Here is a 13,407-nt window from a genome sequence, read left to right on the forward strand (position 1 = left end):
ATCTCATTTAAATACTCTGAACTATCATGACAATGTTTTCAGCAATGACGTCACTATTCCTCTTTCTATTTAGAAACGATTCATTTTTCTTTTGATTATGTTTAGTTTAAGGATGTATTCCTTTATTCATTTATTCTTTTCCTTTGCTTGACATTAGTTTGTTGTTTGTTAAATTGTTATATCATACAACACTGTGTCATTCATGTTATATTAATAATGTTATCTATAATTATGTAATAATGATACTAACTATTATTATTATTATTTATTTATTTTTGTAATTTTATATACTTTATTAATCCCCGAGGGGAAATTCAATTTTTCACTCTGTTGTCAATTACACACAGGTCCGAACACACACATGCACAAACAGGACCTATACATGCACTAAGTGAAGAGATGTCAGAGTGGGCTGCTCATGACAGGTGCTCCGAGCGGTTGGAGGTTCGGTGCCTTGCTCAGGGGCATTTCGGCAGTGCCCAGGAGGTGAACTGGCACCTCTCCAGCTACCAGTTCACGCTCCATATTTTGGTCCGGACGGGGACTCGAACAGACGACCCTCCGGTTCCCAACCCAAGTCCCTATGGACTGAGCTACTGCCGCCTCAAATTTTATTAATTTATTACATAATTATAGATAACCTTATTAATATAACATTAATGACACAATAGTAGTCTTTCTAATAATTATGTCTTCTTTATTCTATAATATAATAATAATAATAATAATAATAATAATAATAATAATTTTGTTATTAATAATACATTATTAATATAATTGTTATTATCTCTAAAACGAGATGATGCGTCTTAAGCGGTTTATCCTAATTAAATAATAGCTTCTACCACTAATAATAATAATATTAATAATTATTATTATTATTATGATTAATATTATTATTATATTAGTAGAAGTAGTAGTTGTGTTATAATTACTATTATTTCTTCTATTAAAATAATGATAATTATGAATACATCATTAATTCTCTCTAAAACGAGATGATGTATCTTAAATGGTTTATCCCGATGTAATAACAATAATACTATTACTAATGATAATTATCATTATTATTATTATTAGGAGAAAGAAAGGTGCATCTTAAAGAAATTATATCAAATCTGACAATTAATTTCATCTTTGCTATATTTCAGTTTATATGACAAACAATACAAAAGGATGCAGCAGTAAAATCATATATATAAGTTGTACTGAGAAGTTTTTTTTTGTATATAACGCCTGATATGAAATAATTAGAACATTTAAGTATTAATCTTTCATGTCATGTTGTTATACACACACGGCGCGCGCACACAAAGTCAGCTCGCGTTCGCTGAGACACAATAAATCTTTCGGCCATCTTCGGCTCAAGTCGGAGCGAATGTTCTCAGCCGTTGCGTCACACCTCTTCTCCACGTCACAGCAGCAGGATACTCAAGGTTACGGTGAGCAGCAGCACGCTGGAGGAAGAATGGACTCATATCTGAGCAGTGTCCGTCGGTCAGTCGCCATCTGACAGGATGCATATCGCTGACTTTGTGTCCGGATCATTTGCAGGTAACCGTTCGTGCAGCCTCTAGCTAACTGTTAGCTTACTGTTAGCATTAGCCGGCTGGGTGTGTGCTAAGTGGCTAGCTACTGTATTAGCATGGTGCTGATGATCATATGACAGCATGGGGGAAGATTAGGTAGTTTGAACGTTATGCGTCTTGTGAAACGGGTTGAGCTTGATCTCTTATATCTGTGTCGTTATGCAGATTTAATATTTGGAGTTAAAGCAGCAGCAGCAGCAGTAAACACAGCTCACACACTAGTGTTGTCATATGTACACTTGTGTTTCATACATGTAGACAGCCTGAGATCATCTCACTGAGAGAACACAGTTAGACCTTGTGTTAGTGTGTGCTTCTTGAGTCATTTAATTCATTTTAAGATGTAAAAGCTGCAAATACTCATGTTTGATCTTCCTCTGAGCTGCACATTGGGGGGGGGGGGGGGCACAGTTAAAGCCCACAACCTTGGCTGTGCTCTTGTTGTGTCCTTGATGCTCTGTTGTCTCTGCAAACACAAACAGGGGCATGTGGAGTTGCAGTGGGATACCCTCTGGACACGGTCAAGGTACACTGAACATTACATATATCTCAAACAACCAAGACGTTTGTGCAACAAATTAACATTCTTTATATTTCTAGGTGCGGATCCAGACCCAGAAACAGTTCACAGGGATATGGCAGTGTTTTGTGGCGACATTTTCAAAAGAAGGGGTGAGTGGAACAGTGTAGACTACATGATACCAGGTGTTTTAGTGTACCTGCTACAATAAATGATGAATGAATGAAAACTTTATTGCCTCAAGGGGAATTTGCATTGCACAACTGAACATGAACACATCAACACCACAAAACAAAACATAAAAACACACATTAAACAAGTATCATCATTGGTGCCAGTTCCAGACTATATGACGACTGCTTTATCCTCTCGTACTCCACCCCCATTTTGTAGCAAAAACGCCTAAAATGGCATACATAGTGTTTCTTCCATGAAAAGATCCAGGCGGAGCTCCAAATGACAAGTCAGTCACTCGGCTTCAAAACAGTCCTATCAGTGATCAAACAACACTCAGCCAGCTTCAAACATTGTACCTTATTGAAATAAGGTGTGATTATGATAGCTGATGTTGTTTATGACACAGAAACACCATAAAATATCACCAAATAAAGCCACATGAAACGTGAAAGTTATGATCCCACTTTCTAGACGGTGTATCTCAGCCAAAAATAGTGGTAGGAGTGAGACTCTTACCTTTTATAAAAGAGCTACGTGCCCACTAACAACTCCACATGAGATCGCGAGTAATCCTTTAACTTTTCCCGTCGAAAAACGGCATGACATGACTTGTCACCACTCATCGCGATTTTGGACTTTGTGTGTTTAGGCTGTTCTGGTGCAAAATACATAATAAAGAAAAACGATGTTATCTTTGAAAAGTCGAGAGCTTCCTGACTCCAGCAACACCAAACATCACATGGTTTGATGACGGGCATGCTATACCTGCACCCTGGAGCCTTAGTACATGTTCAGACCATAGAGGGTGCAGTGCATCTGCCATCTTGTGAGCTAGATTCACTGTGCACCGCTCTGTCATGTGAGTAAAAGTTTCTGCGCTTGGGGGCACGGCGTTCTTTTATACACCTACCTAGACTCTGTGACGTCTATGGTCGCTGCTCGTTCATTGTTTAATCTTCTGGCTTTGCTCTAGTCACAGTGAAGATGGCGACCGAGAGAGAAAGACTGTTGCTGGAGTTCGAAATGATCGACATTGAACAACAAATGCTGTTGTTAAATTATTATATCCATCTTTTAATCAAATCTCAAAACACAACTGATCACAATGGAGACTTTTGAAAATGGCGGTGTTGTGGTACTGTAGCAGGAAGTGAAACCTTGCAAAATGCTGGGAATGATGTAGTTTGAAGGACCAATCATAGCTCTTGCCATCTGCGTTGGGTCTGCATTGCCTCAACGTGTGGTTACAATTTTTTGGAGGTGCACGTCACGTCTCTGCGTCGGTTGCAGAGGGACACAGAGCCCTCTGCGTCGTAGGTAGGCAGACGCATAAACCTGGCTTAACACTGCACATTTGTTCTCCAGTTATCTTGCCACGGAGTTTAATAACCCGATCTATTTAAGAACAGCTTTTCTCAGATCACTCTGAGAAGTTGAGACGCAACAACATTGGGTGTGTAGAAAGCATTGTTAAGTCAGGAAGCTGAAGCTGCAGATGAAAAGAATATGAGAAGAGCAGTTAAGTGTCCGAACCAAGTTCATGTCACACCGTCCAAGGATCCCCCTTTCCAGTCATGCTCGGATGCCAGTTTGGGCTCGCAAAGTCAGGAGCAACACATGTGAAGAGACAATGTAGCTGCTGTGCTATAATTGGTGTTTGTGTTTCTGGGAAAGCATTTCCAGATGTATAGAGTGAGGCAATGACATGGCTCTGTAGCCTGTGGAATAGCAAATTGAATAAAGTGAACCAGCACCAGGCAGGGCAGCTTTATTGGGACAGCACATTTCATACACCAGGGCAATTCAAAGTGCTTTACAGAGCAATATTATCTACAAATAATAAAAGGATACAGATTAAGTGCAACGATACTTAAAATGATTTGAAATGGAGTAAAACTAGAACGACAGGTTCATATCGTCTGAAATGGGGGTACAAGTCAGGACCAATTTATGATACACGGCATAAGAGTGAACAGTGTTGAACATTTTGAATGATTTATGAAAGCTGCAAGGCCAATGTGTTCATTCATGAGATCAACATTTTGTAAATAATGTTGTAAATGGCCTTTATTGTGTGAGGAGCTTAAGTTTTCTAGGTTTTTCTTGTTCCCTTGTTCTTTCGTTTTCTTAAGCGTTGGATATAATGGTGTTGAACACTCTTGACAACAGTCTAGTAGGACCGACATGTTAGTGTTACTAATAAACTGAAGCTGAGCAGGAGCAGTGTGGGATTTTCTGCTGAAAGTCTCAAGCTACTGCTGAGCTGGAATAATGTTGGAAATAGAGCGTTCATGTGGTAAATGTGTCACTGAAGGTTAGGTAACAATGGCAAAGGTGTAACATGTGAACTAGAGCTGCAACAGTTAACCCATTAAAGGGATAGTGCACCCAAAAATGAAAATGCCCTTGCGAGTGCGGTGCCCAGAGAGGCAGTCAGAGCTACAGGCTACAATGAGGCTAAAAACAGAGTTCAAATGAGGTTTTTCCAAACAACTTTTTATGTCGGGGCTTCAGGACACTTGGATCACTACGGACGAGCAGTATGGAGATATTTTGTGGTTTCAATGATGTGTTTTTGGATGTTTGAATCTGGGGCGCCGTCAGCCTCCATTAGGTGGAGTTGTGTTGCTACCTCCTCTCCCCTTGGATCTCTGCAAGTGATGTGAGGACTCTAAAACTTCACCTGAGCCTCCCTCGGCATATGGGTGAGTAGATAATGGCTGAATTTTCAGTTTTGGCTGCACTATTCCTTTAACCAGTTTGAGTTTAATGAAAAAAAAAATATTCGGAATGTTTCTCCTTTTTCAAAAGCTGTAAAATATGAGGAATATTCTGATTACCAGAGGCTTGGATTGACGCCATATGCAGTCGGAACAAGAGTCCACTTCAGCTCTGAGTTATTGCAGAGAAGTCTGGCACCAATCGCTGCTGCTGGTTTCATCTAAACAGAAAATATCTACAGTTTTCAAAATCAAATACATAAGGAGCAAATATCTGGCTACCAGATAAGAATTAACAGGATGTACAATTAGAATTTAGCATTAACCCTTTGAAACCTGGAGTGACATCACTTTTCTTGTGCTGTTTTCAGATGCCTTTCGCAAGTATTTAAATCTTTAAACCCTGATCGAATTGGTGTGATTCTTTCAAAAACATGGGCAGTGAGGAACTTGGTAAGAAGTGTCCCACAAATTGTGGGGGAGAAAACAGCTAGGGAAGCATTTATAATTGTTATATTTAAAAAAAAAAAAAAAAAAATCTAATTTTCATGTTTTGAATTTTCCGTTTTTACTTTTCTTACAAATACTTTGCTTATTTCTTCTTTTGTTGTTTGTTGCCTTCGTCCCAGGTTTTTTAAAGAAACAAGCCAATTTGCTGAAGTTTCAAAGGGTTAAATTACTCAAGCATCAATGTGCTTCAAACAAAAATGCACCAAGAGTAAAGAAACTCACATTTTCACCCAGACACACAATTATTGCCAGAGCTCAGTGTCTTGCTGCAGGTCCTTCAACAAGAGCTCACACCTGAATTCAGTCACCTATAAATGGGCTCTCATCAGGCCAGGCTCCTCCCACTTCCTGCTCCTCCTCCAGACCTGCTTTTCACAACAAAAGTAAACTGGATATCTTTGTGATGTGGACAGAAAAAGACATTTGAGGATGTCGTCTTGGGCTTTAATGTTTTACATCATTTTCTGACATTTTATAGACCAAACAAGAATCAATTAATCATTCAAATATCACCAGATTGATTGACAATGAAAATGGCAGCCTTAATGTGAATCTACACATGTTCATCAACTTTCTTAGACAAGCATTATTCTGGTTATCTGCACATCATCAGAGTGGACTTGGTCTTGGATGCCAGTTAGCCTGCAGCAGAATGTAAAGACAGTTTAATTGCTGAAAGAAGTAAAGTGGTAGATGAGGAGCAGGGAGCTTTGTCTGCCACTGCTCATTGGTTTATCATTGGTTCTCTCTCATTTGTGTCTTCAGGTGCATGGCTTCTTCAAAGGCATGTCCTTCCCCGTCACCACCATCTCTTTGACGTCCTCAGTGGTGTTTGGCACGTACAGGAACTGCCTGCAGTGTCTGAGTCAGGCCAGAGGAGCTGGTTTTGGCCCGAACACCAAACTAGAAATCTTCCTGTCTGGCTTGGCGGGAGGTATAGCTCAGGTGACACATGCGGTTTTACACATCCTCTGAAAATGGGTGAATCATGTGCCTCAATAATCTGTGTTCTATCATCTGCAATTTAGACTTTAAAGGGTAATGCATAGTTTACCTCCATGTGTATATTTGGCACCTGAACACATTTCCCTCACCCCCCCAGGTGTTTACGCCTTGTAGGCAGTTTTATTTCCTCATGTTTTGAGATATCTGCTTCTGAGACTTCTGCTGTTGCGTCTCTCCTTATCTGCCTCCAACAGACGTCAGTGATGTCTCCAGGTGACATCGTGAAAGTACGTCTGCAGTGTCAGACGGAGTCCAAGCGAGGAGGCACCAACATGCCCAAACCCAAGTACCGTGGTCCAGTTCATTGTCTGCTGAGCATCATCAAAGAGGAGGGGTTCATGGGGCTGTACAGAGGAGCGCTCCCGCTCATGCTGAGAGATGGACCGTCCTACGCTACGTACTTTCTGACGTATGCAACCATCTGTGAATGGCTGACGGACGGCAGCAAGAAAAGACCAGGTGAGCCAAGTCAAGTCAGCGCTTTCTTTCATGTAAAGGCTTCAGTTCTTTGTGATATACAAACTTGTAGCAGACAATCGGATCACAGGTGGACAGCAACATTTACAGGTGTGAATGCACCCTCACTCTTTAGATCCAATCAAACTGGTACGCATATGATCACATGCTTTCAGCAGTGTGTACGCTCATGTGTCCGCCCACCTATCTGATGTCATTGCTTATCTGACGCCCCACTGGACAAGAAAATTTTTGTTGGTGCAGTTGCACAGATGCAGAGCTAAAGGACCATCTCTGGGGTCACTCTACCCTCAGTGAACAGTCTGTTCAATGTCTGCCTGGTTAGCACAAGCTAGCATAGCAGCAGCTGTTAAAAGGTCCCAGCAAACTCACACCAACACCAAAATGGCTCAACTCTGGCGTTAAGTTATTTTAGCCGTGTGATGTTAACAGTTATTCCTGTCCTTGTGTGTGTGCAGGCAGACTCTCCCTAACTCCTCTCAGCATGGAGCTCACACTCCTGCAGCAGTAGTCTTCTTTCTTAGGCTTTTCACAGTGCATATTAGCCCGGGGCCAAAGATAGTCCTGGGCTCCTTCTCACACACTCATCATTGACCCAGAGTTAACCTAAGCCCAGGGCTGTTTGATTCACACCGCACTTCCACAGTCCCTGGGCTCAGTGTCCTTTGAACAACACAAATAATGTTTACATTTGAGAATAATGAGCGACGACTCTTTAACAGCAAGAAGCAACATGAAGATGTCCCCATTAGCAGGGCTTCATGTGAGAGCTGTGCTGAAAAGAAGACCTCTATTATTTATCTTTAAGGAAGTTTTTTCTGGTCATATTGTTGTTTTAATTTGCTTGCTAGGTACCTCCAGTTTCGTTTAGCAATAGTTACCTTGGTTACAATATAAACATACAGCATGCATGTACTGATGGCATGATGAAGAAGTCATGTGACTGGACAACAAAAATGTGATGAAAATTTCATTAGCTCTGTTTCACGTTGGCAACTTTTAGCCTCGTGTTTAGTAGATATTCAGGGGATAAACTGCAGGCTAACCCTGCACCGGAGCAGGGCCAGAAAACCAAAAGCTACACATTGGGATGTGCCAGCGTGAAAAAGATCCTCAACCCCAGGCTAACAGCTTCCTTAAGCTGGAGCTAAGTGCAGTGTGAAAAGGGCTCTGCAGCAGTGAAGCAGAGGGACTGCAGGGTGCGCTAGCTTGTCTCATGACGAACACAGAAACGTCACTTTTGGTCTTTGCAAATGGAAAAGATGTAGCCTACATGTTTATTTGACTATAGAGGGGGACCAAGTAGTTACTCGAGGCATGTCGAGACACATTGTCATGGCAGGAGTGAACAGACAGATTTAGAGTTTAGTTTCGTTTATTTAAAGAGATAGTGCACCCAAAAATGAAAATTCAGCCATTATCTACTCACCCATATGCCGAGGGAGGCTCAGGTGAAGTTTTAGAGTCCTCACAACACTTGCAGAGATCCAAGGGGAGAGAAGGTAGCAACACAACTCCACCTAATGGAGGCTGACGACGCCCCAAATTCAAACGTCCAAAAACACATAATTGAAACCACAAAATATCTCCATACTGCTCGTCCGTAGTGATCCAAGTGTCCTGAAGCCCCGACATAAAAAGTTGTTGCACAGAGAGGCAGTTAGAGCTACAGGCTACAATGAGGCTAAAAACAGAGTTCAAATGAGGTTTTTCCAAACAACTTTTTATGTCGGGGCTTCAGGACACTTGGATCACTACAGACGAGCAGTATGGAGATATTTTGTGGTTTCAATTATGTGTTTTTGGACGTTTGAATCTGGGGCGCCGTCAGCCTCCATTAGGTGGAGTTGTGTTGCTACCTCCTCTCCCCTTGGATCTCTGCAAGTGATGTGAGGACTCTAAAACTTCACCAGGGCCTCCCTCGGCATATGGGTTAGTAGATAATGGCTGAATTTACATTTTTGGGTGCACTATCCCTTTAATGGGGCCATGCACAACACAGCTGTTGAGCCAGAGTTAGCTGTATAGCTAATTCCCATCTGCGTTCCCTGAGCAGGAGAATAATAAAAAGACAACAGAGTATAATATAGTCTGTTGAAAGCAACAGGGATGCACCCGACTCAGATTTATGTTAGTCGAATGAGATTCATACAAATATTCAATGATTTTCTTTTTTTCCCAAATACATTTTAAAGTGTGAACAGGCTCAGTGAGACGTGGCATTCACTCATAATAGTGAACAAGCTAACTATGCTTACGATGATCGGAAACGTGCAACATTATATTTTTGCCGACACTACATGTCAAACAAAAGCCAGAGACTGTGTTGTATTGAGCAGCTGTGAACTCAACAAGTCCAAGAAGAAGAGAGAAGATAACGTTATCTGGGAGCCTTACAGTTGAAAGTTTCTCCTCCTCTGTGCCGCTGCATCATGTCCACAGCTGTCTGTAACAAGGAATATTGTGAAAGACGAGCGATCACTCTGCAGCATAATCTGGGGTCCAAAACGTCCCCAGAAGTAACATACTGGCTGCTCGACTTGAAGCAATCTCAGTCGACTGAGGGGTCTCCGACTGATGATTCCAATCTCCAACTTTCAAGGGGGCAGCCCAAGAAAGCAAATCGGTTTGCAAGCAAGGCATCACACATAAACACATCAAACAGATATATATCAGTGAGTTATGTGATGATTTTTGCTCTTAAATATAATCAACATTCATAGTAATAAAATATCTGATAAACGTGTGAAGGTAACTGTTCAATCAAAGCTCTTGTTCGTATCTCTGGTTCAGTTATTATGTTATAAAGTCATGTGCTTAAAGGCAGATACTAAAAATCTTTCCCCTTTACAGTACAAATTCCTCGAGGATTTAAAAAGACAAGTTAAAAATTAAAATGTCAGTGTATCCCTTTAACGTCAGCGTCTTTTCCTTTCCTCCAGATTGGAGTGGTGTGATGTTTGCCGGTGGAGTAGCAGGGATCGTAGGTTGGACTATAGGAACACCCATGGACGTGATCAAAGCCCGCCTGCAGGTGGACGGAGCGCGGGAGACGAGGCGATACAAAGGCTTCTTCCACTGCATCACGGAGACGGCAAGGGTGGAGGGAGCGGGGGTGTTCTTCAAGAGCTTAGGCATCAACTGTCTGCGCGCTTTCCCCGTCAACATGGTGGTGTTTGTTACGTACGAGGTTCTCACCGGGTTCCTGCGAGACGGACCCGACAGCGTTGACCCTCCTCGGATGGGGTTCGAATAGTATTGACTGACGCTGTTGTCGAGGCCACGTATTCTGTTGGAGTTTATGTTTAATGCTGATGTTTTACAGACATGATGGCGAGGAGATTTGGCAACTGTTGCACTGCAGTATTTTAATATTTGAGCTGTTACATGTTTAATAATCAGTTAGGTCAGTATTACATCCTAATATGCTCAGGGACTAACATATCAGTAATATAGACAGTGCTGGTACCAGACTGAACCAGCAAACGTTTCACCACTAGATGGCCCCCCAGGCCAGCTTGTTACCGTCTTCTCTCCTTGTGCTGTGTATTTATGACGAGAGAACACTCTGCACAGCTGGTGTAGTGTTTCAGAAGAGGAGCAGCGCACTAATAAAGCTCACCGGTGTTTAGATTGCTAAAACATAAGTTATATTTAACTGCTCTCAAGACCCATTGATGGTCTTGAGTGTGGAGTTTTACGAATGAGCTGCAGGACGCGCAATCTACAGCGTGATACCCGTCCAGTCCCACTCTGCATGTATGCATATTTAAACAGCCATGACTCATATGCAGCTCAGCAGCAGAATGGCAAAGCTGGACGATTTGAATTAAACACATTATGTTGGTATTTTTAAATCCTGATGAACTGGATCTATGAAAGAAGTGTTTTATAAATAGAATTGTAGTAAGAAAGCAGCCCAGGAGCCTGAAGGGAATGTTGGCATTGTACGTTTCTGCAAACCACCGTTTCTGTTTCTATGAGCTGACTTTGCCATCAGGTGTTAGAGGGAATGGCTGATGGCATGGCACCTTGGCGAGACCACCGTTCAAGACCAGCAAACAGCAAAACTGGTTGTTTTTTTTAGAGCTGTTGCGTGTATCCAGCGGCTTTTTAGTCATCAAACGCGGGTGTTTTTTAGTGACTCACCGCTGTTTTTCCACCGGGGAGAGTGGCACGAAAAGTGGGTGTTTTTTACTGAGACGTTGCTGCATTTCCTGCCGGGATTGTTCCCTACAAGAAATGGTTTATATTTTACAAACATTGCTGCGTTTTCTGTCGGAACAGGTCTTTGAAAAAAGTCGTTTTTTACTGAGACATTGACGCTTTTTCAGCTGTGATCGTGCTGCTGCTTTAAAACTAAACATGATCTTTTCTTAATGTTTTGAGCATTAACCTAACCACACGTTTACCACATTCATTCATTCATTGATTTTCCGTAACCGCTTATCCTATTCAGGGTCATGGGGGGGGGGGGGGGGGCTGGAGCCGATCCCAGCCGACATTTGTACGCCCTGGACAGGTCACCAGACTGTCACAAGGCTGACACACAAGCCCTTTTTAAACAGGAACTGCGCAAAAAGCCCAATCAGTCTTTTTTCAGCATTGGCAGTATAAAAACAAAATCGGGGAGTGCAGCAAAATGCCGCCTACCTACTTTTGTTTATACAGAATGTGCCTTTTTCGGGGCAATGGGGGGCGTGAGCAAGTAACAAAACGTGTAGCTCAGCGTGTGGCGTAAACAGTGACGTGGGAGGGAAGCCGCGGCTGGTCAGTCCTTCGGTGATTCTCTCGTAAGTCGGCCCTAGCTGCTCGCTAATTCCTGCTATCAGCTGTTTCTTGTTTATCCACCGCCAGTGGCTCGCACGTGCAGCGTCATCAACAGCTCCTCCCACAAGTCTTCAACAGCCCCTCCCGTTGTGGAAGGCCGCCTCTGTCTTTTTAAACTAAAAGGGTTCCGCCAATATGTCTACACTACGAGGAGGAAAATTGGGCACCTCGGATCAACTCGCCAATCTGGCTCTGTGTGTCCAAACGCTCGCAGCTTGCCGGCAAAACGGCCCAACATTCGTGGAAAATTTGGCAGTGTAAAAGGGGCTACAGAGACAGACAACCATTCACACTCACATTCAGACCGACGGACAATTTAGAGTCACCAATAGAGCTCGTAAGTCACGCCCCTTCACAAAGCGCTCTGACACAAAACCTAACAGTATAAAACTTCTTCCTGCTAAATTGTAGCCTTCTTTGCACGAAAAAATATATTAAAAATTCACAAACAACATATGTGAAATTCATGGCACAATTGAAATGGGACCAGAAAATAATTTTCATCTAGCCTATTGGAATACATTATGAGAAATCGATTTTTAAGGTCCCATGTACCGGAAACGGAAACACGCAACTTACGAGCTCAATTAACCTGCATGTCTTTGGACTGTGGGAGGAAGCTGGAGCACCTGGAGGAAACCCACACTGACACGGGGAGAACATGCAAACTCCACACAGAAGGGCTCCCCCGCCCTGGGTTAGAACCAGGAACCCTCTTCCTGTGAGGCGACAGTGCTAACCACTGCACCACAGCATTGTTCAAATGTAAAGTTTTATTGTATCTGCTACATAATGACGTACAAATGTGTCGCACGATGCCAACATTGTCCTGGTGATCGGGCTGTAAGAAACAGAAAACCCAACATAATAAGTGTATGTTTGCGTATCTTCCACTCATACATTCATAGTTTTGCTTTTACACACAATACAAAACATTTTAAGTACTGACATCTTGACATTTAAAGGGCACAGGTTTGGTCTCGGAGTGGGGCACACTGTTAAATCAGGGTTCCTCTCCTTGGAAAAAAATGTGAATTTATTTGTGCAATTTATTTGTATCATCATCATCATCATCATCATCATGAAAATGCTTATTGTGCCTTCCATAATAAAGGAAGTTTAACAAAATCTCCTGGAGTCTCTGTTTCATTACTGAACAAACACTGCTAACTGATGAAGTCCTGAAGCTCTGAAGGAAAGAGATAGAAAATATTAATAACTTTATTTGTAGAGCAAATTTCGAGCTGAAGGTGAAGAAAATACCAAACAAAAGTGATACTAATAATTAAACACATAATGCAGGCTTACATATACACATGGCTACAAATACATACACTCACCCAGAGTAAGTCTATCAACATGTAAGTAAGCAGACGGTGGAGTGTTTAGTCATTGAAAATCATTATTATATCAAGAGCACTTTCCTTTAGCTCTTCAGCTTTGTATTAGCATCTTGAAGTGAGGTTAAGGCGTTTATAGTCACATGAACAGTTAGAAACAGGTTTCACTGGACAATGAAATTCTTCCTTTGCCTTCCACTCTGAAGGTTGTTCATAAAAATAATAAAACTCCAGGTATT

General features: G+C 42.0%; 1 protein-coding gene across 1 annotated transcript; it reads left to right on the forward strand.

The window, feature by feature from the left end:
• The first annotated feature begins 1,386 nt into the window (after nt 1-1,386).
• On the forward strand, nt 1,387-12,956 carry slc25a47a (solute carrier family 25 member 47a). The gene is made up of 6 exons (XM_033649359.2): nt 1,387-1,554; nt 2,072-2,115; nt 2,190-2,261; nt 6,282-6,461; nt 6,716-6,980; nt 9,941-12,956. Exons 1-6 carry the CDS (start codon nt 1,518-1,520, stop codon nt 10,252-10,254), a joined length of 912 nt encoding a protein of 303 aa, XP_033505250.1. The 5' UTR covers nt 1,387-1,517; the 3' UTR covers nt 10,255-12,956.
• Nucleotides 12,957-13,407: the final 451 nt, after the last annotated feature.

The sequence above is a fragment of the Epinephelus lanceolatus genome, chromosome 13 (genome assembly GCF_041903045.1).
Source record: "Epinephelus lanceolatus isolate andai-2023 chromosome 13, ASM4190304v1, whole genome shotgun sequence".
In the NCBI taxonomy this organism is placed as follows: domain Eukaryota; kingdom Metazoa; phylum Chordata; class Actinopteri; order Perciformes; family Serranidae; genus Epinephelus; species Epinephelus lanceolatus.